Raw genomic sequence first — 24,000 nt, 5'->3', positions numbered from 1 at the left:
TTTGGTAAACTTTTTTAAAAGATTTTATATTTTTGTGGCTTTATATATTTTTTACATATTTAGATTTTTTTTTTTTTTTGTAATTTTACATTTTTGTAGAATTTTTTTTAGATTTTATATTTTTGTAGATTTGTATATTTTTAAATATTTGTAGCTTTCTTCTGTTTCAGCGGGTCTTGCTAGTGAATTTTTTTTCTAATATTCTCAATTATAAATTTTCTTGCATAATGTGGGGGAAAAACTGGTTAGAAATCTATTTGTGTGATGCTCTTCTTCACACTTGAATCCTAACATTCAGAAGTTAGATATGCATTGCCTTAATGCAACAGATATTGTCATGTGGACATTATTTTCATGATGTCTTTATTTAGTTCTTAATTATTTTCTACGATATTTAAGCAGCTTAAGGTTGTTTTTCTTGCCAGTCAGATGTTAAAGGTAAAAATAACTCACGTTTCTGGGACTTTTCAAAGTTTCACCAATATGTTTCTCTGTTGGAATGTTTCAATTGTTAATATTTAACTACATCACCATGAACAATACTTATAAAGCTTGTATTAATCTTGGTGCTAAATGTTCATTTCAATATGTATAAGAAATCAGAAGTTGTATTTGTTACATTGCTTTACTGATGAACTAACAGTAACAAACAACTGTGTTTTTATTAGTTAAGGTTGAGAATGATGATAATTAAGATGACGAACGACAGAATTTCACTTTATATTTATAGATGTTCAGCAGGGTCTAAACACATTTCTGTGACTCTGCGTTGAAACACTGTAAAAAGCACTAAAAGAATCAGAAGCGAACTTTCATCATTTAAAATGGGTTTAATTTGTTAAATAAAAAAGAAATCAACTCCCAATAAAAAAAGGAAATGCTACTTGTTCACAATTCTCAAAGTATTTTCTTTACAAATCAAACATGAATATGAGAAAGGAAAGGTTTCTCTGCAGGAGAAATAGTTTAAAAATTGATCATTTTTTTCCTAAAAAAGGTGTACAAAATAAAATACTAAAACTGTACATATATACACAAATTCAATAGTAAAATTGCATAATCAGCATCATTATTTTAAATAGTCAGTAATATTCTTGTGCCTGTGTTGATGAGCTCTGTGCAGATCCACGACTAAAGGCCCTAAAACCTACAGGTACATTCCCGTAACACACACACACACACACACACACACAGAAAATATAGATATATATATACGGCCCTGCAAAGACAAAACATGGAGTGATGAGTGAGGTTTGGTCATTGGTCTGACGCGTTTGGAGGAGTGTGAAACAAAACTGTTTGGGGCTGAAAAAGGTTCATGAGGTGCATTATGGGTCATTGAATGATAACACGAGTCGTTTGGTCCGAGGACGGGACAGATGCAGCATCCAAGGGATTTTTGGACACACAAACCAGCATCTGAAGCCTGACGGGAGAGAATCTTAAAGGAATAGTACACCCAAAAAATGTATGATTCCATCACCTGCAGTGAATGGGTGCCGTCAGAATGAGAGCTGATAAACGCATCACAATAATCCACAGCACTCCAGTCCACCAGTTAACATCTGGAGAAGACAAAAGCTGAAACACATCCAGCATTAAGACACTTATAATGTCTAAAATACGAGTTCATAATCCATAATGCTTGCCTGCAGTGAGTCAGTGTTCTGGTGTGAATCAGGAGAGAAATCTGCACAGATCAAGCAGCGTTTAAACAGCTCTAAACACATATGTGGCTGGATTTTGATGAGAGAGACAACAGCAGATGCACTTTTTCACTGGAGGAAGAGTTATTATGGATTATGGACTCTATGTATTTTAGTTAAAGGTGTCCTGAAATGCTTAGAAACACGCAGAGTTACTCTGTGTTGACGTCGTTTTAACTGAAACAGGAAGACAGGGCGGGACATATCAAGCAGCCCCGCCCCTTTTTAAAATAGCCAATAGCGTTCGTTTATATCACAGCTTGGGCTAGAGCCGCTCAGAGCCGCTGAGCTCCGTATGCCAGCCACAATCTCATCCATATTGCTATAAAATATACATTCTGTGTAGAATTCCGATAGCTCCGATATATTGTGAGGTCTGCGGCGACTCGTGCGCGTGATCCGCTCCGTGCTATCGCGTCTCGGGACCGGAGCAGAGTGTGTGCGGTGCGGTGCGGTGGTTAGCGGGACACAGAGCCAAACCAGACTTCTTTGTTTTCTCAATGGAAGCATATTTACACTCGTTCCCTGTCCCCTATATAGTGCACCATCCACTGCACAGAAAACACTGATTCTGTGGACAATATATATATGGCTTGTATAGTGCAGGGGGCGGGGCTTCGGATTCTAGACAGCATTTGATTGGACAGAAAGTCTGATGAGAAGCTGAAGTACGATGTGACGTCATCGTTGAGCCGTTTTGGCGGAAGTGAGGAACTGCAAGCTTAAAACAAACTCATCTACATCTCGTACGGCCCGAGGGCGAGCACATTTACAGCTCATTTTTTCACATTTTTGGCTGAACTATTCCTTTGATCGTCAAACAAGAAGCAGAAGTAACTGAGTTAACAAACAATAACTATTCCTAAACTCACGCAACAATTTATCAATAGTCATCATTGGTTGCCTGGTAACGGTTTGCAAATGTAACAATGTAGCATCAGTCGCATTGGTGGTAACAGACGGTGAACGAACACAAACAGACGGAGGAGGAGAGCATCTCGGAGACTCTTCACAGTGCGGCTCAGACGGTGTTGCCGTGGCAACAGTGCTGGTGTTGGCGGGAAAGTACGGTGGGATCTATCGGACGACGCGGCGCCTCTTCCCTCTGGCGGGCCGCGCGGATCTGGACAGCGCTATCTGCATCACAACACATCAGACACGAGTTAATGCGGCTCACGGCGTGAGGCGTGCGTGTGGTACATGTGTGTTTGCCTCACCGTCGGCTCCTCGGTGACAGCTCTCTGCAGCCTGACAGAAGAAGAAGAAGAAGAGAGTTAAACACAAAGCACTTCACCCTGTTGAGTTCTGAACAGCTGCACTTACGACTGTTTCCTCTTGCGCCCCCTTCTGGCTCCTGCGTGCACATCTTCAGCCTGAGCGGAGACGGAGAAAGAGCAAGGGATGTAAACTAGTACACTGCTCAGTGTGCAGTATGCAGTGTGCATAATAAACATTTCAGACAGTAGTATGCTGTTATTGCCGTCACATGACCTTATTCATCTAGAAAGTATTATTTTATTCTTATGCTATTACATTATTTTGAAACGTAACACAATTAGTAATACTTAAACTTAAAGAAAAGCTATTTAAAGCTAAATAGAAATATATAAATAAATATCACAAGCACAACGAAACTACCAAAACACATACTGGGGGAAAAAAAATATATTTTAAACATATTACTAAAACTTAAAGTGAAAAGAAAGCAACTTAAAGCTGAATAGAAATAGTCAAGAAAACTAAAAATGACAAAAGCACATAGCTAAATAGAAATATATTTTTTAAAACTAATAAAAATGACAGAAGCACACAACAAAATGACAAAAGAATTTACTGAAAAAAGCAATTTACAGCTAAATATATATATATATATATATAAAAGAAAAGCATAACAAAATTACCAAAACTTAAATTGAAATAAAAAAATGTGCTAAATAGAATTATTAAAAAACGAATATAAAGCACAACAAAATTACTAAAACTAAAAATGATCATTTCAGACAGTAGTGTGCTATTATTGTTGCCACATGGCCTTATTAATCTAGATAATATTTTATTATTATACTATTTATTATTATATAATAACAATCTTTGAAAAATCTTTTAAAAATTTAGATTTAAGAATCTAATTTTATCTAATAATTCACTCTAATAATTAATTTTATCTTGTGGATCTATTGGCAATTTATGTTTAATTATAATTATTTATGTTTACTCTGTTTTAACAATGGTTTTGTAAGTTACAAATATCAATTTAATTTTTAGTTTTATTTCATTATTGTAAATTAATAAAACCTGAATCAACAGAATATTTATATTTATTTTAAAATAAGCAAGACCACTGAATTTAAGACTGACTGATAAAACTAAATCTACTCAATTTAACGAGGCTCTTAAAATAAAATAAATAATAATAAAAATGACAAAAGCACGTAACAAAATGACTAAAACTGAAACAGAAATAACTTGAAGCCAAACAGAAAACTAATAGAAATGATAAACGCACAGACAATTATTAAAACTTAAACTGAATGAAAAGCAACTTAAATCTAAATAGAAATATTTAAAAAGAAAACTACTGAAAATGACAAAAGCGCATAAAATGACAAACTTAAAAATAATTCAAAGCTAAATAGAAATATTTTAAAAAAGACAAAGCATGACAACTACTAAAACTTAAAAACAACAAAGCTAAATAGAAACATTAAAAAGATGAAAATGACAAGCACATAACAAAATGACAAAAAAATTAAACTGAAATAAAAAACAGCTAAATAGAAATATTTAAAAGACTAATAAAACTCATTGCAAAATTACTAAAAATGAAATGTAAATAAAAGTAACACAGCTAAACAGGGAAAAAAATTAAGAAATTGAAATAAAAACTTGAAAATATAAAAATAAAAGCTAATTCTACTTTATCTACTATTAAAAAAAATAATAAAATAGAAGCTTTCTATTTTTTCTATTCTATCTACTTGCTTTTCTCTGTGTGTGTGACAACTACTAAAACTTAAAAACAACAAAGCTAAATAGAAACATTAAAAAGATGAAAATGACAAGCACATAACAAAATGACAAAAAAATTAAACTGAAATAAAAAACAGCTAAATAGAAATATTTAAAAGACTAATAAAACTCATTGCAAAATTACTAAAAATGAAATGTAAATAAAAGTAACACAGCTAAACAGGGAAAAAAATTAAGAAATTGAAATAAAAACTTGAAAATATAAAAATAAAAGCTAATTCTACTTTATCTACTATTAAAAAAATAATAAAATAGAAGCTTTCTATTTTTTCTATTCTATCTACTTGCTTTTCTTTGTGTGTGTGTGTGTGTGTGTGTGTATAATATATATATATATATATATATATATATGCACACCTTGCTACGTGTACTGCGTTAGGCTAACCGAGACTTTTGCACTTATATATTGTTGCTCTTTTGTAAGTTTTGACTGCTTCTGTTGTCTTCATCTGTAAGTCACTTTGGATCAAAGCATCTGCTAAATGATTAAATGTAAATGTAATTCAAAATAAGAATAAATACTATAATAGCTGTGATCGGTGCACTCACCCCGACTTGCTCTGCGTCTCGGACGTCCTCGACTGCTTCTCTGAGCCGCTCTCCCGAACTCAAATATCCCTGCGGCCTTCGTCCATCCTCCTCTTCATCGTCTCCTCGTGCATCCGCTCCCGAGCCGATCCCGTTGCTGTAGAGGCACAGGTCGGTCTTGGCCTCCTCCATGAAGGCGGGGTGCAGCGGCGCAGGTTTGCAGGGCGGCGGCGGGTCCTCGCTGAGTTTGGGCGTCCCGCGGGCCGGGGACTGGGCCGTGTCCATGCCGAGGCGGGAAAGGTCCGGGTTGTGGACGGAACAGGCGCGGCGCGGGCTGAGAGACGGAGGCAGCTCGGGGTACGAGTCGCGCTCGCTCACCTGCAGGAAGGAGGTGTAGATGGTGTCCATGAAGGAGGCGTACGGGTCAAACGTCTCTCTCTGCTGCAGCGGCGTCTGGACCGGGCTGAGCAGGGAATCCTGGGACATCTGAGCCGAGGGAAGCTGCTCCTGAGACGGAGCCGTCTTCTCTCCCATGAGCGCCGGTGCCATCGTCAGCTGAGAATGAGAACACACCCATAAACATGATTCATGCTTCGCATTATTTTTTACAAATTTTACAGTGAAATACAAACCGGGCTTAATGTATGAATTTCTTGAATATTAAAAAGAATGCAAAAAATTATTATTGATTTAATAATGGTCCATTAAGAAAAAAAACTAGTTTTTGGAAACTGTGATACTTTTTTCGGGATTCTTTGATGAATAAAAGTTCAAAAGAACAGCATTTATTCAAAATATAAATATAAATTTATACACAATATAAATTTTATAAAACAATATAAATCTTTGCTATCACTTCTTATCAATTTAACACATACTTGCTGAATAAAAGTTTAAAAAAAAAGAAAGAATAAAAATGTACTGACCCTAAACTTTTGAACAGCAGTGTATATTGTTAGAAAATATTTCTATTTTAAATAAATGCTCTTCTTTTTACCTTTTTAATCATCAAAGAATCCTGAAAAAAGTATTGCAGATTCCTAACAAATATTTTTTCCAGCTCTGATAATAAAGCAGCATATTATACTGATTTCTGAAGATCATGTGACACTGAAGACTGGAGGAATGATGCTGAAAATACAGCTGCACATCACAGAAATAAATTACAGTTTAATGTATATTAAAATAGATAAACGTTATTTTACATCATAATAATATTTCACAATATTACAATTTTTCCTGTATTTTTGATCAAATAAATGCAGCCTAGATGAGCAGAAGAGACTTCTTTTAAAAGACACAAAAAAATGATTAGACATTTTCAAGAATGTAGAGGGTAACTAACAGATTCTGCACAACAACTGGATCTGAATCTGACGGTAACGGTCTTGAAGTTTGTGAAAGGTGGTGAAGATTGTCTCATGACGATGGTTTACAGTTGCTTTAACTGACGAACCCCTCTGAACTCATGCCTTTTACTTAGGTGTGTAAAGAGCCGTCTGGTGCGTGAGTTTACCTGCAGGCAGGTGAGCGGGTTGAGCGCTGTTTGGTTCTGTGTTAGCGGGACGCTCAGAGACGGGCCCTGCGGCAGCAGCAGCGCTCCGGCTCCCAATAAACCGTGAAGACTGCTGATGTTCCCAAGAGCTGCGAGGTCACCTGAGCACAGAGAGAAACACCATCATCCGCAGCAGCTCAAACGCTCATGCTTACTCACAGAGAAGACACTGGGGGAAGCACATTACAATAAGAACATTATAGTAGCAGGGCTGGGCGATTTTTCAGATTTTATGTACACAGTATGTAAGTTTTCACCACTAGAGGGCGCGCATTCAAAACAAAGGTGTAGTTTGATGAAGCTGTGACTGAGTGTGGAATCATGGGAGTTGTGGTCTTCATCCCAACAGCCGATGCAATCCGACGGGACTCAGGCAGAAATCATGTTCATGGATGAGCTAATGATTTATTAACAGGGTGAGGCTGAAAGCCATCGAAGCGAAACGAGGCGCTGAAGAGCGCGACACACGGCTGGAAAGCAGCGGGGCTTTTATTATGCCACAGTCGAGCGCTTCCGCTGCTTCCGGTCGTGCGTAAGTGGGGTAAAGCAGCGGGGCTTTATCATACTACATACATTTGAAAGTTCTGTTATAATGCTACTCTGTGCGGTCTAGGGTTAGGTATCATTTGGGGTTTTTTCGATACCGGTGCCAAATCGATACTTTTAAAACGGTTCCAGTGCCTAAACCGATACTTATTAAAGAATAGAGAAAGAATAGAGAATACTAGTGTTAGAGGTTATTTTTTCTTTATAAATAAAACAAGTAGTTAGAATAGAAATAGAATAGAGTGCAAATGTTAGATGATCAAGTTTTTTAATAAAAAAAAAACAAGCAGATAAAATTTGAAGTAGCATTAGAATAGAGCGTGCTAGAGTTAGAGGGTCAAATGAAGATGAAAGAGATGTGTTTTCAGCCGTTTCTTGAAAATATTAAGGACTCAGCTGCTGGGATTGAGCTGGGCAGGTCGTTCCACCAGGAGGGAACAGTTAATGTAGAAGTCCATGAAAGTTTTATCGTAGGTAGAATGCAAAAGGTTTCAATGCAAGCATTGCAGTCAAATGCAATTTATGCAATATTTCAACCCTTTAACCCACTTGGGAAAATCAACCCATGGCAACCGTTTAAAAGTAGCCCAATTCTGTGGAAAAAACGCGGACTTGGCAACCCTGCATCCAACAAGAGCTGCAGGAGTCAGATCTGACTGATCACAGGTTGAGAATAAGGAGAGATGACTGACAAGACCATGCTGGAGTATTTGCTGCTCAATTCTGATTGTGAGCTCATTGACAAATATCGGATCCCGTAAGACGTGCTAACTTTACACAGAGTGCGTGTGATCATGAAATCGAAAGTGAAAGTAAACAGCGCAAACGCTCATTCAAAAATATTTAAATACTCCGCATACCGAGAGCGGCTCCCTGACGCGCCAAAATTATATACAATATTAGAATGTTTAAAGGAGTGGTCACGAAAATCGCGTGAGCGAAACGCATGCTGCGGGAGCAGGCGGCAATGGTCAGAGACTCAGCGGGAGCGAGATTAAGAAAACAGCCGAATCCCGGACATTTAAGAAATCCCGGCCGGATGCATTTTTGTAGGCCCAAGGCACATAGGTACCGGTGCCATATTGGTACCAGGTTTCGGTACCCAACCCTAGTGCGGTCGTCACCGGTCTATTAAAACGCACAACATATTTGCATCTTTGGTTTTCCCGCAAATCGAGGGGTTATGACGTTACTGGCAGGCGACACGATGACACTATAAACACACTCCATGTCACTAGTTAAAATTGCTTATTTCTCTGGAGTTAAAAATTTTTCGAAACATTTGGGATAATGTAAGTAGTACACAAGTCAGCAAAATATATAACACTGTTCTAGTGGTTTTTGGATATTTTAATAAAAATTTTTTTACATATCGTGCCTTTAATTCAAATTGAATGTTTTGCCACGATTTTATTTTTTTATAGATTGAGGAATCACGAATTTGAATAGAAATATCACCAAACGTTAGAATTAGACTCTTTGACAGTATGCCAGTGATAGAAAAGAGAAGAATGATCCGACCGCATGTCGGAGCCGTTCTGTGAAGCACCAGAAGGAGGTGCTGTTCACACTGAATGCGCTTTTGTGTTGATAAAGATGCGACGCAGGCAGTGGAATAGGAAAACATGCAGGAAGATGGGAGTTGAGTTTCTTTTAACTTGAGCGCTGTGTTTTTAGAAAGCCGTTTCGTGCAAGAGATGCGAGCGCAACAGTCAAACGCGTCCATAAAAGCAGTTTTCATGTTTGCATCATGGAGACAGGCTGAAAGCTGCTGTTCAATGTTTTTACAGAACATTTATAGTTAATAATTGTCTACTGCTGTTTTACCTTCAGCCATTTTTAATTTGAATTACCTTGACTTCTGAGATTTTTTTTTAAAGCATTTTCCTTGTATTATTTCTGAACATCTAATATGTTTAAGACAAGTTTGTAAGATGTAGTTGTAGTTCATGCATCTTTTCTGCAAAGATATTTAACAAGCGATTTGTTTAACATTGGCATCATGTGCGGTGCACTTGAAATAGAAATTTCTTTAACTAGAGGGTTAGTAAAGAAAAAATTGCTTGAATCATGTTGTAGTTACATTTTCAAGTTGACTAGTTAAAAATCGAGAATCAGTCAAAAGAAAAGTAGACGATCGAAGTAATAGACGATCAAATATCATGTCACAACTGCAAACGAACAGCACGCATCTAAAGTGTCTCTGAAGGAAATAATGCATTATTTATCGGCTTTAAGATATCGGCCAAATTTTCTTATTGGGCCGATACCGATAACAGAAAAAATGAGCATTTATCGGCCGATACCGATATGGTGGCCGATATATCGTGCATCCCTAGTTTGTATGCCTGCCAATCTATTCAAATTTTTAATGGAATTAATTACATGACATGCCAATTAATTGATTTAATATTAAATCGCACATTTGGGCTGAGAAATGACCTGCCAAAAGATAATTTAAAGTCATTATAGTGTTCAATGAGAAAAGCATTGAATAGACTACAATAGATTACAAAAATAGTTTTAGAAAGAAATATGTTTGATTTTACGATTTAACTTGTAAGGCCATAACACTGTTTTCAGAAGCTGCATTTGAAGTGTTGTAAATAAAACAAATGCATTTACACTGAAATTAGAATCATAATGCTGTGAGATCAATGGTTTTAATGTAATATTGAAATATACATTTTTTTTAGTCTAGAAGTCAGCGAATCATTCATTCAAACGATTCATTCAAACAGCTGATTCACTCAGAAATGAATCAAGTGACTATGAACAAGTCACTGAATCACTGACTCATTCAAAAACACAGATTCATTCAGTAAGGAATCACTGCTGTGTTATTCAGTTCTGCTGTGGCTTTGACTGGAACAATTTTCATTGGTGAAATTGAACAAAATAGAAAATACTGACAGCATTGTGTCTAAAATGTAACAATATTACCTTCTGTATTAAATCAATATCACATTTGCAATCGTGCAGATATTGGGGAAAACAGCACTCTTGCTGGTGTGATATTGCTAAACTCTATCATATGATAGAAATATAAGAGAGTCATTTATTTTTTGCCCTCATATCTTGACTTTTAGGCTCACAGGCTTCATCACACTGTCAGTCGGTCGTCCTGCATCATGTTCATCAGCAACTGCATCAATGTAAGATGACGGACAGGATTAACGTTAATGATAAGATGTTTTGATTCAAATGTCTTTTTTCCAGTCCATTGTTTGAGAAAAATGTGTGAAACATTAAATGAGGATAATGACAAAAACAAAGCATGAAGAAAACAAGATTTTGAAACCCAGTGTCTTCCAAGTTCTGAGTAAGGCAATGAGATCTTCTCAATTATGTTACTCAAAGCGGCAGAAACACTGTGCGCAACAGTACAGTCAGAAGCTTTTCAATCTACAACTTACCATGGATTTACTATAGTAACACTAATGTTGTGGCAGAAATGTGGGATATTCATATCAAATTGTATTAGATTATAGACATGTATTAAAGGAGTAATGGAATATAATTATAGTATTTTTGTAATTAAGCTATAGCATTTGTGCATTTATTTTTACATTTTTCACATTTTTAATGCAAACACAAAGTACATTATCACTGAAGTCCCTTTCAGAAGAAACAAAAGCCCTCTTCGGCTTTATAATGGTTAGAGACTTGAGGTTATTGTAAAGTCACACCAATTGAAAGAAGAACTTACTACACATTTTTATAATTATAGTTATTCCAAAGAAAGGCACATTTAAAATAGGTAACACTTTACTTAAAGCCTTTATGTATAATGCATTATAAAAGGGTATGATGCATTATAATTATTCATAATGTGCATTGTAATACATTATATCTTGTTGTAAATAATTATAACCGAATTTGAAAGGCATAATGTAACAATGAATTGATAAGTGTTAGAATGTATTAACTGTAGTTACAATTATTCACGAGATTGCACAATGCATTATAAGGTGCATTACAATAATGCATTAAAACTACTTTTATAATGCATTATGCATAAAGGCTTGAAGTAAAGTGTTAAAGTGTTTTCATTGACAAACTGATCCACTTACCAAGAACCCCGGGGGCGAGTAGAGGCGGCAGGAAATGAGGTGTCTGGGTGTTGTTCTTGTCCTGCTCAGCCAGAGGGTCACACACTTCCGGCCCCGTGCTGGACACCAGAGGGCCGCAGGACACCGAGGTAGAAATCAGAGCAGGGCTGGACAGAGTCCCCTACGGCCACACAGATTCATATATGTATTGCACAAGATGCATGTACTCGGATCTCAAAACAATGTTCCAAAGGCACAACCCGTAAAACAAGGACTCCCAACCTTTATCAGGTGAACTTTCCTGATATTCGACTCCTGCGATTTAGCACTGGCAATTCTGCATTGACATTCTGAGGGTAAAAATGTCTCCAAAATTCAAAGAAAAAATATTTCACATAAATAAAATAAAGCCTATTTTTATTAAAGGCATAGTTCACCCAAAAATTGTTCGCCCTCATGTCATTCCAAATCCATAAGACTTTGGTTCATTTTCAAAACACAAATCAAGATATTTTTCTCTCCGCTGAAAACCCAAGTAACTAAAATGGGTTATGAGTTTGGAACAACATAAGGGTGAGTAAATGGTGACTATTTAGATTTTTGGGTGAACTATCCCTTTAGCATTAAGACTTTTTGCAACGTGAGATTAATTTCATGACAATTGACAACATTTTCAAAACAAATTCTCAATGAAGTGCAAAAAAAAAAAAAACACTTGCATGCACCAGACAAAATGACTTGGAAATTACAATATAAATAATATTTAATTACAGTAAATGCATTATAATAGGAGGCTGAAAATGTGGAGACCGGGAGTTTAAATGCGCATGACTGTCATGAAAATAATACCACATTTAGAAGAATATAATGTCCAATCCTTTTGACTTTGAGGTTAACCGCAACCCTGACATTTATTTTTCCAGTTTTTATGAAATTGACCCTTGTATTAAAATTGCACAAATCCATCATTAACCACTAGAGGGAGAACATCTGGTTGGGAAGCCCTGTCATTGTAAACAGATGCATCAATTGGAAGCATGCAGACTGTATGTGCACATGTAGCGAAGCATGCAACTGGTGCGTGACTGTGCGTGTACCTGAGAATGAGGTGGGGGGGATGGTGCGTGGTTGGGTAGGGGTTCGGTCTGGGCGAGAGCTGCGGCCAGCAGAGCAGGGTTGAGGGACAAGAAGGCGTGAGGGGGTGGAGTGAGGGAGGCGGAAAGAAGTAGCGACTGGCCGTCTGCACTGGGTGCTAGAGTTTGAAGAGCCTCCAGTAGCCCCGGCCCCATCAGGACCGAGTCCAGCAGAGCGGGGGTCTTCTCCAGGGACACTCCGTCCGCAAAGACCTGCTGCGGTGGCGTAGGAAGCTCCAGGTTGAGCGCTGGTAGTGGCAACATGGCAGCCGGATTCTGGCCGAGCAGCAACGATGCCATGAGGAGGGCTTGAAGCCCAGGGGGTTTTTCACCACCTTCCAGCCCTGCAACAGGGGGCAGCGGCGCAGCAGAACCTGACGGATTTAACAGGCTCATGAGGTTGAGAGGAAGCTCGCCCTGGTTTAGGACATTGAGAGGAGAGCCCTGGTTTAGGATAGCACTGGCTGGCTGTTGATGCTGGGCTTGGTTGCTGCCGGGCGCAGAAGGTTGGCTGCTCGTCCAGACCCCTAAAGGCAGGGAGCCAAGGAAGGGCGGCAGCAGGGAAGGCAGACCGGCGTTGGAGGAAAGCAGCTGGAGGAGCTGTTCTTGGGACATGAAGGGAAAAGCCTCTGCAAGGGAAAAAGCGGGGTCGGTTGAGGGATTAGAAACGTCAGAAGAGGGGGCATTGGGCAGAGAGAGGCTGTGGTCGGGCTCACAGCCACCCAGCAATCTTGTGTCTGAGTCCGGCTGATCCATCATCTCTACAGGACCTGCCAAGAAAATACAAGTGTAAAACAGACCACCTAAACATCATTTCATGTATAAATGCTCCAAAAAAACACAGGATAAGAAGTCTCACCTTTACTTTCCACAGCTTGGTTGTGGTTTGACTGGTTAATTTGGTAGGTACTGTGGTCAGGACAAGTCTCTGTTGTTTTGGGTCCACAACCTTTGTCCAGGAATGAGGGAAAGCATGTTGAGGACATCTGGTTCATCATGCTCAGAATTGAACTGTTGAGGTCCGACGTTGTGCCATTGTGGGGCTGGCTCAAGTTCAGAATGGTGTTATTGGAGGTTGTTTTGAGGTTCATTGTTGTCTCGTCACCCATCAAAGGAAAGGGTTGGGATGGGGGTTGCTGGATAGGAGGTTCTGGCATGGGCACTGTGCTTTGGGGTTGAGGTTGCGGGGTGGGGTTGAGAAAACGTAATGTGGACTGCACGTTGCACTGGGGCGTCTGTGGAGTGATTGGTCTCGGTGAAGAGGGCAACGTGCTTGTGTGCCTGTTGCCAGGCATGGCAGTGGCGCCGCTGGATTGCTGGGTTGCACTTTGCATGCTAAGAAGCTGAAGCAGGGTGGAAAGGGGCTGGGATGGAGATGGGGAGGAAAGTGGGAGGGAATTAGCAAGTCCTGGCTTCCTGCCTTCCTCCGAATCCTGCAACCTGGAGGCATTCGGAAGAGCGACAGGTAGCCGGTGGTTGTCTAAGTGAGGTACAGGAGGAGGTGGCGGCAACAGGCATGGGGAGATAAGCAGAGGCGACCCAGCGAGATCTCCTGCAGTCAGACCTAACTGCGAGTCTTTGAGCATGCTCAAAACGGTGGACGAGCGCCTCTGCCGTTTGCGCCGCAAATTTTTCTTAGCGACAGCAGGGGAAGCCGGGGAAAGGGAAGGGGAGTTTGGAAGCAACAGGGCGGTCAGGGACTGTGCTCTGGCAGAAGTTGGGTGGACGCTACTGTTTAAAGTGCTAATCAATACCTTTGACTGCTGTTCCTTGTCCAAGCTCGTAAGAGGGAGTGCGGCCAGCGCATCGGCTGCATTGAGCTGGGTTTTCTGGTTGGCCAGCTGGGCTTTGGCGGCCGCAGAGAGGAGGCTGCTGGCCGGGAAAGAGTTATTGATGTGGCCCTTTTGCTGGCTTTTCTGTTGGTTGAGAATCTGTCCTAGTGGAAGGCCAAGCAGTCCTGGGGCTTGAGCAGAACTCACTCCGTTCCTCTTGTCGCCTGCGTTGGGATGCACCAACGACAGGGCTTGTGACATCTGATGGTTGCTTTGGTTGCTAGAATTAGCACTGGAGCTTGTGTTGGAGGTACTACAGTCTTTGTAGTGCTGCAGGATGCCCTCCAAGCGACTACATGGACTGGAAGGCGCAAGAGGAAGCTTGGGAGAGGAGCACGCCATGGTGGGCTGCAACGGTTTGCCCCCCTGAATGAAGACGGACCCTTGGGCCCCGTGTTCTGAGAGCGAGGACGTCGAAGAGTGGCGAGAGCGTTGGTGGGGTGAGAAAGTGTCCAAGGTACGTGAGGGTGACAGAGGAGAGGGCGACTTAACACTCGCTCCCTGGGAGTGTGGCGGAGCTGCTCGACCACTCAGCGCAAAGGATGAAGTGGGGGATAAGGAATAGGAACTGGAGGGGTCTGGAGGATGCATATGCGTGTGTACACCTGGTTTTACACTGTTAGGAGAAGTGGGGCTGTGCAGTGTCCTTTGCGGTGGATGAGGGCTCCACTGCTGTTTCGCGTAACCAAGCATGCAGCCCACTGTCGTTTGAGGTTTCTTTAAAGGTGAACTCTGTTCTAGAGGCTGAGAAATAGAGGCAAGGCTAACAGAACCATTTTGCACAACAGCACGTGGAGAGGACAAAGGAAAGCCAATGTTGGATTTGGGATGGTTGTGTCTTTGCTGAGGGTAAGTGCAGTGGGTGCCGTCTCCATGAGCCACCATTGATCCTCTCAGCTCTCTGCCATCCACTGAGCATACAACACCTCCTTAAACAAACAATCAGACAATACAACTCACCTTACTGAAGAAAGCTGGACTTAAATACAGGTGCCTATAAAAAGCATTTCCCCCCAAAAAATCTAAGTTGTCTAATAAACATGGCATTGCATATTATGAATGTTGTTGGCTCTTTGATAAACTGCTTTGGTTCCTCTTTTGTAAGCTGCTTTGGATGAAAGCATCTGCTAAATGCATAAATGCAAATGTTTATTTTAGGACTTTAACACTGAATCATAGAGGGTTGGCTTTTATGACACTGAACAACAGAAAAAATATTCAGATTTCAAATCACTATTTCAAATTAGGTTTCAAGACCTAATTTCTTTAAACTTAATTTTGGTCTCAGACTACAGAACCTTCTTCTAGCTGGCTTCAATGTCTCAGACAAACTGTAGCGGAGATGTCATATGACATCTTTTAACAGTGACTTTCTTTTTGCAATTTTAAGCCAAGTAAAGTAAATCAAATGTGGAAAAACTCCAAGGGGGTGAATACTTTCATAGGCACTGCATATCACACTCTGATCTGGCTAGTAATGTTTTTTTTTTAAAAAGGAAACATGGTGGTTGCAGTTTAGTTTACAAGTTAAATAAACTGAAAATACAGTGAACTGGATACTTAAGACAAACTATGAGAGACTGCATACTTTGGTCAAATGTAATAATTTGAATAAGTCATATTTGGACACAAGATCCACTGCAAGAGAGCAGCAGTGGTCACATACTGTAATTTACTTTAGGACAAGCTGTTAAAGGTATGTTCTGGGTTCAATAAATGTTAAGCTCCATGAAGAATATCTGTGACATGCTGTCGATTGCTACAGACAAATATTGCAACTTGTCCCTCAGTTTGTAAAAATAAGTCAAAAATGTGTTTACAGTAAAGAACTTTTAAAAAAGCATTTAAGGTTTAAATGCTGGAATAAATATTAATATACACACCATTTTGAAAATATATGCACAATAATTAATATATTATTAGACAATAAAATAATTGGTAACATTAGTTCATGCATTAAACAAACAGAACAATACTTTTAACTAAGATTAGTAAATGCTGTAAAAAATGTTGTGCATGAATTAATGCAGTAAGTGTCATGAATGAACAATGTTTATGAACTGAACAATTTTTTTGTTCTTTGATTGGTGTATTGTGGTTTTATTTGTCACTTGATTCTGTACAGCTTTTGGAACAACAATGTGTTGTTTTTAAATGTGCTTTTAAATTAAAATTAAAATTTTGTGTTGTTTTGCGGGTTGGTCACGAATTTAATAATAGTTTATTTTCCCAAATCCTCACCATCTCACCCTCTATTTTCACAGGGGATTATAAACGTTTATTTTCTTGTCAGTCATTTTAATCCATGTTTTCACATCTCATACTGTGGTAAAAAAAAAAAACTAGTAAATTTCCTATTGTAAATATATCAAAACTTAATTTTTGATTAGTAATATGCATTGCTAAGAACTTCATTTGGACAACTTTAAAGATGATTTTCTCAATATTTAGATTTTTTTGCACCCTCAGATTCCAGATTTTCAAATAGTTGTATCTCAGCCAAATATTGTTCTATCCTAACAAACCATATATCAATGGAAAGCTTATTTATTCAGCTTTCAGATGATGTATACATCTCAATTTCGAAAAATTGACCCTTATGACTGGTTTTGTGCTCCAGGGTCACATATGAGGAGACAGTTATCTTTGTGGGGAAATATAAGTAAACTTGACCTGATTACTAAATTTCTATTGCACGCACCACATAATCGACCATGATAGCTTTAATCAATTATTAATCGATTGTCGATTAATCATTAGCATCCCTAATATATACAGTATATAAATAAATATATATATATATAATTCAACACGTCATGTCACAGAACCTGGAATATTCCTTCTAAAAAGTCATTGTGTTGGAAAAATGTGTGCATTAAGATGCAATACCTGTGGCTTGAGCCGGCGAGGGAAGATGGGAGGGCTGCATGCTTTGGCATAACGCTGCCATGGCATCAACTTTCCTGCGATGGTTACAGAGTTTGGTCATGTCTTCCTCTATTTTCCCCGACTGATGACCAGGAGCTTGGACCACCGCAGCAGGGTCAAAATTAAAGACCTGCATGAATTTAAAAAGACACTTTTTATTTTTTAAATGCATGCAATAAAGTTAATGTTTAAAATTGCATATTAACATACAACTATTATTAATTCTGCAGTATGCAATGTTTATACAGTACACAGTAAGCACGCTTTCTGTATGCATGGAATACATTTGCCAAAAAGAGCAAAGAAGACACTGCGTGTGCATTTTGCAAAGCAGTGCACTCAACTTGACCCTCCACTTCCAGTGTAACAAATAAACCAGTATTAATCATATATAGGACTTTAAAAGTCTACTTAAAATTATCAGATGTCTGAGATAATAATTGGACGCTGATAGATAAATAAAACATGCAACATATCAACAAGGATTCATATCATAGTGTTTCACATGTTATTAATAAAGTAGTCAATTCCAAACATAGCTGCAAACTATAATGCCTAATGAATTACTCTATCATGAATGAGAAGGCTTCGGCACTCAATGTTGATCTCACCTTTAGGCCTGTCACGATAACAACTTTTTGTTGTGCGATATATTGCCCCAGAAATAATTGCGATAAGCGATATTATTGTCATTTTAAAGACCATTTTATGCCACTGAATATATAATCATAATGTAACAGCATAATAATGCAAGAAGGCCTAAACACTTCCAAATGACAACAAAATTTTAATTTTTAAGAATATTTAGATCATGGAAATTAAGTATCAAAATATTAGATGCCTTTAAAAACCTGAATAAATAGTAAATAAACATTTTCTAACAAAAAGTGCAAAGTAGGAAAAAAAATGAAAAATGCACTTGTATGGAGATTTTTCTAAGTAAATATAATAGACGATATATTGCGTCACCAAAAATGATTGAGGTCATGTTAGTGCTGGGCGCTATACCGGTTCATACCGAATACCGGTGTTTATTTTTATGATATGAATTTTTAAAATACCGCAATATTTTAAGGAGTGTGTCGCTTAAACAACGTTGGGAACGCGGCACTGTTTGAAAGGCGTCTCTTTTCACTGTTGCACTGTGGTGAGGGAACAGCTGTACGTGTTACTAAGAGTGAAAGTTCAGAAACTGAAGCTGTAGAACTAATAGAACGTGATGACAAAGAAGAACTCATCCACAATATCCACATTGACCTCCACAAATATCCAGCGCCCCCTGCCATCAGCTCCCGCGTCTCACACACACCAGCGCCACTTTAGCACTAGATTTAGCAACTTTCAGACCCTTTTAGCGGCTTTTTCCATAGAATATTCATACTGACAAACCTAGCCACTTTTTTGGATAAAGCTTAGCTATGGTTCAGTTGGAAGATTGGTCTGACTTTCCCGGAGAAGTGTCTCCTCTCTCGGCATCTGTTCTGTGCAGTGAGCGGCAGAGAAGCACCGCAGCCGACTCCTCAATAAATGAGAACAAAACAGCGTTTCCTAGCACCTGTCGCTTACTGATTGTTTGGAATTATAAATATGAGCGTAGTTCATCTGTTAATATCACATGCACTTTTTAGTTTGTTGTTGTTTTTAGTTTGTTACTCAGACGCAGGCAGTGCGCTGCACGAGACAAAACAGTAATCTAGCCAAAACAACCGCATAGCCGCTCTTTAGTGTAGATGCATGCTGATTTTATCAGACGATGCCGCGATTATAAATGAGAGAGACTCCTGGTTAACATGTATTAAAAGGGGTCGTGTTTAGTCACTATTGAGTGTGGTATTTTTTGACATTATTCACTCATCATGACAGTAAAATAGGGCATTCTAAGTCAATATACTGCAGTATTTCCTCTCAATCAGTAGAAGATATGGTTAACACCCGGTCATCATGCATGAAAAAAGAATACCGTCATGTACCGTGAAACCGGTATAATTTCGAAAAATACCGTGATATAAATTTTTGGTCATACCGCCCAGCACTAGGTCATGTACATATATTGCGCGATAAGTCGATATATTGATTATTGCGACAGGCCTACTCACCTTATTTGGGACTAGCGGGCACTCGAGACCACACTTACATGTGCCGTCTGTCCGCAGATACACCCTCAACTCATCCACAGATCGAAGGACTGTACCACTCGGGCTGAAGAAGAAATAGACAAAGACTGATATGTTTGACAGCTCTTTTTACACTTGTTTTGATTGTTTGGCTCGAAACAGACTTCAGTTCCAACCTCTTCCCCTGCAGACATCAATACAGCTGACATGAATACAAGCAGCAGGTGACACGCTTCATTGTTTTTATTCATGATTTCATCATTTTGCTTATAATACTAAAACTTGAGCACAGAATGGCATTTGTGTGTTTGCTGGTTCTTACTCTCTTTGCATCATTTGAAATGCTGTGCACTGACAGCAACATCAGCAGAGAGTAAGACTGACAAATGCATTATACTATATTCTATACACTAATTCTAATATAATGAAATAAATTCCACTATGGAGAAAATGAGTGGGATTTTTACTTTCAGACTGTTACACTCTAAAGTTCCGGTCACACCAAGGAATCACTTTCAAAATCACTTTTTCCAGCTGATGAACAATAAAAACATTGACAGCCAATCAGAATGCACTTTAAAGAGCTCGAGCATTTAAAGCAACAGACGACAAAACTGCAGCGTGTGCATATATAACAAACAGAATGTTATGGAGCGTTGGTACGGATGCTAATACAGTCTAATATAGCTGTTCTTGGTGTCAATGGGTGTTTAATTCATTTTCAGATTGCTGTACTGTACTGGTCTTCACATAAACTTTACACCAGACCAGTTTGGAGCACCGTTTCCACATTAACCAAACACACTCACGTCTGCACTGGAAGCCCTAGTGTGAATGCTAAATGCACTCGCATGCGTTTGAGGAACGTTTGCTTGGGTGAAGCAACTTGAAAAATGTTCCTTATGTACCTTTTAGTAGCAACACTGTTCAGATTTGATCAGAACAGCAATTATGAATGACAAAAAGTAAGGTGTGGACGTACCTGATGTAAGACACAGCCCCAGCTTCCACCTTCCTCTGCCAGCCAACCGGGATCTGAGCGATGAGAGTCGTACCTCCATCTTTTTCTCCTGCTGCACTCTCACTGCCCCCCGTCATTTTCTGCTCGCGCACATCCAGCTCCTAAAGACACAAACCACTTACAATTCAGCTTCAGACCAGATTTGATTAACCAGATTCGGTTTCAAACCTGATTTGATGAAGCAGGTTCAGATTCAAACAAGATTGAGACTCAAACCAGATTTGATGAAGCAGGTTCAGATTCAAATCAGATTCAGTTTCAAACCAGATTTGATGACCCAAATTCAGTTTCAAACAAGATTGGGATTCAAACCAGATTTGATGAAGCAGGTTCAGATTCAAATCAGATTTGATAATCCAGATTTAGATTCAAACCATTCAGTTTCAAACACGATTGAGATTCAAACCAGATTTGATGACCCAAATTCAGTTTCAAACAAGATTGGGATTCAAACCAGATTTGATGAAGCAGGTTCAGATTCAAATCAGATTTGATCATCCAGATTTAGATTCAAACCAGATTCAGTTTCAAACACGATTGAGATTCAAACCAGATTTGATGACCCAGATTCAGTTTCGAACTACATTTGATGAACCAGTTTCAGATTCAAATCAGATTTGATAATCCATTTAGATTCAAACCAGATTCAGTTTCAAACACGATTGAGATTCAAACCAGATTTGATGACCCAGATTCAGTTTCGAACTACATTTGATGAACCAGTTTCAGATTCAAATCAGATTTGATAATCCAGATTTAGATTCAAACCAGATTCAGTTTCAAACAAGATTGAGATTCAAACCAAATTTGATGACCCAGAGTTTCTAACTACATTTGATGAACCAGTTTCAGATTCAAATCAGATTTGATAATCCAGATTTAGATTCAAACCAGATTCAGTTTCAATAACACGATTGAGATTCAAACCAGATTTGATGACCCAGATTCAGTTTCTAACTACATTTGATGAAGCAGTTTCAGATTCAAATCAGATTTGACTCAAACTTCACACCTATTTTCAGTTGGAAAATATGTTCACACTGCATCTAGGCTAAATACAGTTGTCACTCCACTTCTGATCTTTTAATCTGTGATTATTCTGGATTTCGGATACATTCATAAAGTACAGATGTCATCATGTAGTGACAACTACATTTACATTAAATCAGTGGAGTGCGTACATTTTAGTTTGGTTAAAAAAAAGACAACAAACTAGGTACAATGTTGGCAGAAATGCCAAACCACACCATGGGTTCATGTGCATTCTTTACATTTAATAAATGCATTTGTCACTCCAAACACTTTGCAGTATGTACGATGTTACAACATTCTGCAACTTAGGGTGGCACTTTGTGCTGTACCTTTTCATTTTTATACAGCCTTGGTCAGCACCAATCGTGAAAGACACTCTTTGGAGGACGTTTACACAGCATTAACGAAGCACAAAGCAATACAACAAATTGACACGCAATCCTCTCCGGTCCTCTCAAACGGACTGGGATGCTTCTATGGAACTCTCCAGAAGCTGACAATCTGAAAATATAGAAAAACATATTTGAGGTGGCCTCGACATAGCATGAGTAAAGAATATAAACAGTTTATAACTAATTTCAATACAAACATGGGAAAAATGAACCATAAAAATAGGAATTTCGACTATATTGATATACAAGGTACTATTTGATCACCATATTCACGTGCCATGGGATCTGGCACCAAATACCATGGTACAAGTCTAAAAACAAGGTACTTTTTTGTCAGTGTCCAACTCTTGACATTGACAGTAGAGTGAAAGTGACAGCTGAAACTTATACTCAGCGCGCCAACTCAAAAAAAAATCTAATTTGAGTTATCGCGATTATTTCACCGCCTAAAACCGTATCATTTCAACGGTTTTTATTCTGGCTTAAAGGCGGATGATTGTGAAGCGGCTATGACTGGAGCACAGAGCTAAAGCACAAACAAACCACCACCAATAAAAGTACGCAAAGTTTCGGGAAAACTAGAACTTGAATACGAAAAGAAAATCGGAATGTAACGTTACTCACTTGCGTACCGCGCTGGTAACGTTACTTTTAAACGCTGTAACGTTACGTCCCGAGGAATAAACAAACGTCGCGTATTGACGTCTAGCTGGCCCATTCTTAAACATCCTATCTGTATCGTAAGCTTACCGGACACATAATAACACCGCGATTATAACCAATGTATCGGTCTTGTAACATTGTAACGGAAGCGTTCTAGTTTGTCGCGTCGCGCGCTGCTAGCTTTCTTTAGCTCGCGGGCTAACGTTACGTACCTCTGTGTTTACGAAGTTTCCTGCTTCTTCGTGGCGCAGACTGAAGACCGAGCAAGCGTCAAGACGGACTCGAGTCGCAAATGTCGCCGTTGCGCGAGCTGTTACTAACGCAGGGTGGTTTTCAGCCACATCCCCGCGCACCATCCGAGCCGTCCTGCTTAAAAACAAAGAGCAATAACGCTTGGTTTTATTGCGCCCCGTGCATTGTTGTCCAATTCCGTGTGAATCCTGCTCGTGCGCTCGCTTCATTCAACGCTTCGGCGCCCTCCCAAGCGTCTTCACTGCGTGCATATGCGAGCGAGGGACTGATAATGCCTTTGTGGTGATGCTGCTTTCAGTTTATCTTCGTTTCCAAGTTCCTATCTTTCCTTAGGATCCCGTGCCAAAAAAAAAAAATCATGGAGTTTTCGTCCGCGCGTGCGCAGTCGGGTCGGGAATTCCGTACAATTCCACGTCCGCTTGGAGGAGCGCGAGAGCTGCTCGCTGAGAAAGACCAGGAGTGCTGGGGTTGTTTTAGAATTATGCAATATTTGCATGTTGTAAAATAATAGCTGTTATTTCTCTACAGAGATGTTCGATATGACTTTGAGAAACCTGTCATATGTCAACAAGTTCAAATGATATGAACCAGTCTCTTCTCAATGGCCATCATTTATATAACAAAGTCGCTTTTTATTTATTTTTTGGTTACACTTTACTTGTGCATAAGACTGACATGACACCTTCATAATCATAGTTTTATGCATGTTTATGACAACTCATTCGCTCAGTTATGTCAGTTTTAATGCAAAGATGACATTGTTTGAGATGTCTTTGTTATGGGCTATGGTTAGGTCAAATAATGTCATATTTGCATTAAAAATGACATAACTGAGCGAATGACACTTAATGACAGTTGTCATAAACATGCATAAAACCTCCTTCATGTGTCATGTCAGTCTTATGCACACCCCTTCAAGTAAAGTGTTACCTTTTTTTTCTGTGCAGTGGGTAAATTTAAAAAATAAGTTTTTTTTATTTTTTATGATCAGCCTCAAACTACTCAAAAATGCCTTTTCGGTCCGGTAACCTTAGATGTTCATGCACTTAATCTGCAAATGCGCAATATTTAATGGAAGTGAGCGGGAGGCGAGAATACCCTGAGAGAAAGATCTTTCAGTTAGTCTTGCATTAAAATGATGATTGCACACACACACACACACACACGCATGTCTTTATTGGCCTTATTGTGTCAGTTAGCTGAGAAAACAAAAAAA

The 24,000-nt window shown here is 39.0% G+C and overlaps 1 protein-coding gene across 5 annotated transcripts in view; it reads right to left on the bottom strand.

Annotated features, from left to right (window-relative positions):
* The window catches only part of mbd6 (methyl-CpG binding domain protein 6), a 42,533-nt gene extending 19,356 nt beyond the window's left edge, over positions 1-23,177 (bottom strand). Inside the window, exons 1-13 of one of the 5 annotated variants that reach the window (XR_001606504.1) lie at positions 22,745-23,176; positions 21,807-21,978; positions 20,407-20,546; positions 19,407-19,509; positions 17,272-17,440; positions 13,410-15,311; positions 12,515-13,320; positions 11,439-11,598; positions 6,781-6,920; positions 5,286-5,819; positions 3,030-3,079; positions 2,924-2,954; positions 2,448-2,843 (exon numbers count right to left, since the gene is read on the bottom strand). Coding sequence is in view for 3 of the 5 variants with exons in the window: in XM_016251864.1 (XP_016107350.1) it covers positions 2,784-2,843; positions 2,924-2,954; positions 3,030-3,079; positions 5,286-5,819; positions 6,781-6,920; positions 11,439-11,598; positions 12,515-13,320; positions 13,410-15,311; positions 17,272-17,440; positions 19,407-19,509; positions 20,407-20,522 (4,071 nt within the window). In the remaining 2 variants the exon portion in view is untranslated. Of the gene's footprint in view, positions 1-2,437; positions 2,844-2,872; positions 3,080-5,285; positions 5,820-6,780; positions 6,921-11,438; positions 11,599-12,514; positions 13,321-13,409; positions 15,312-17,271; positions 17,441-19,406; positions 19,514-20,406; positions 20,547-21,806; positions 21,979-22,744 lie in introns of those variants that run through there. The other 4 variants (XM_016251864.1, XR_001606505.1, XM_016251865.1 and 1 more) reach the window with 4 other exon arrangements.
* Between the last annotated feature and the right edge of the window lie 823 nt (positions 23,178-24,000).

The sequence above is a fragment of the Sinocyclocheilus grahami genome, unplaced genomic scaffold (genome assembly GCF_001515645.1).
Source record: "Sinocyclocheilus grahami isolate Dianchi unplaced genomic scaffold, SAMN03320097.WGS_v1.1 scaffold1073.1, whole genome shotgun sequence".
NCBI classification, from domain to species: Eukaryota; Metazoa; Chordata; class Actinopteri; order Cypriniformes; family Cyprinidae; genus Sinocyclocheilus; species Sinocyclocheilus grahami.
Note: the sequence above shows the minus strand (reverse complement) of the source record. Positions and strands in the feature narration are given on the sequence as shown.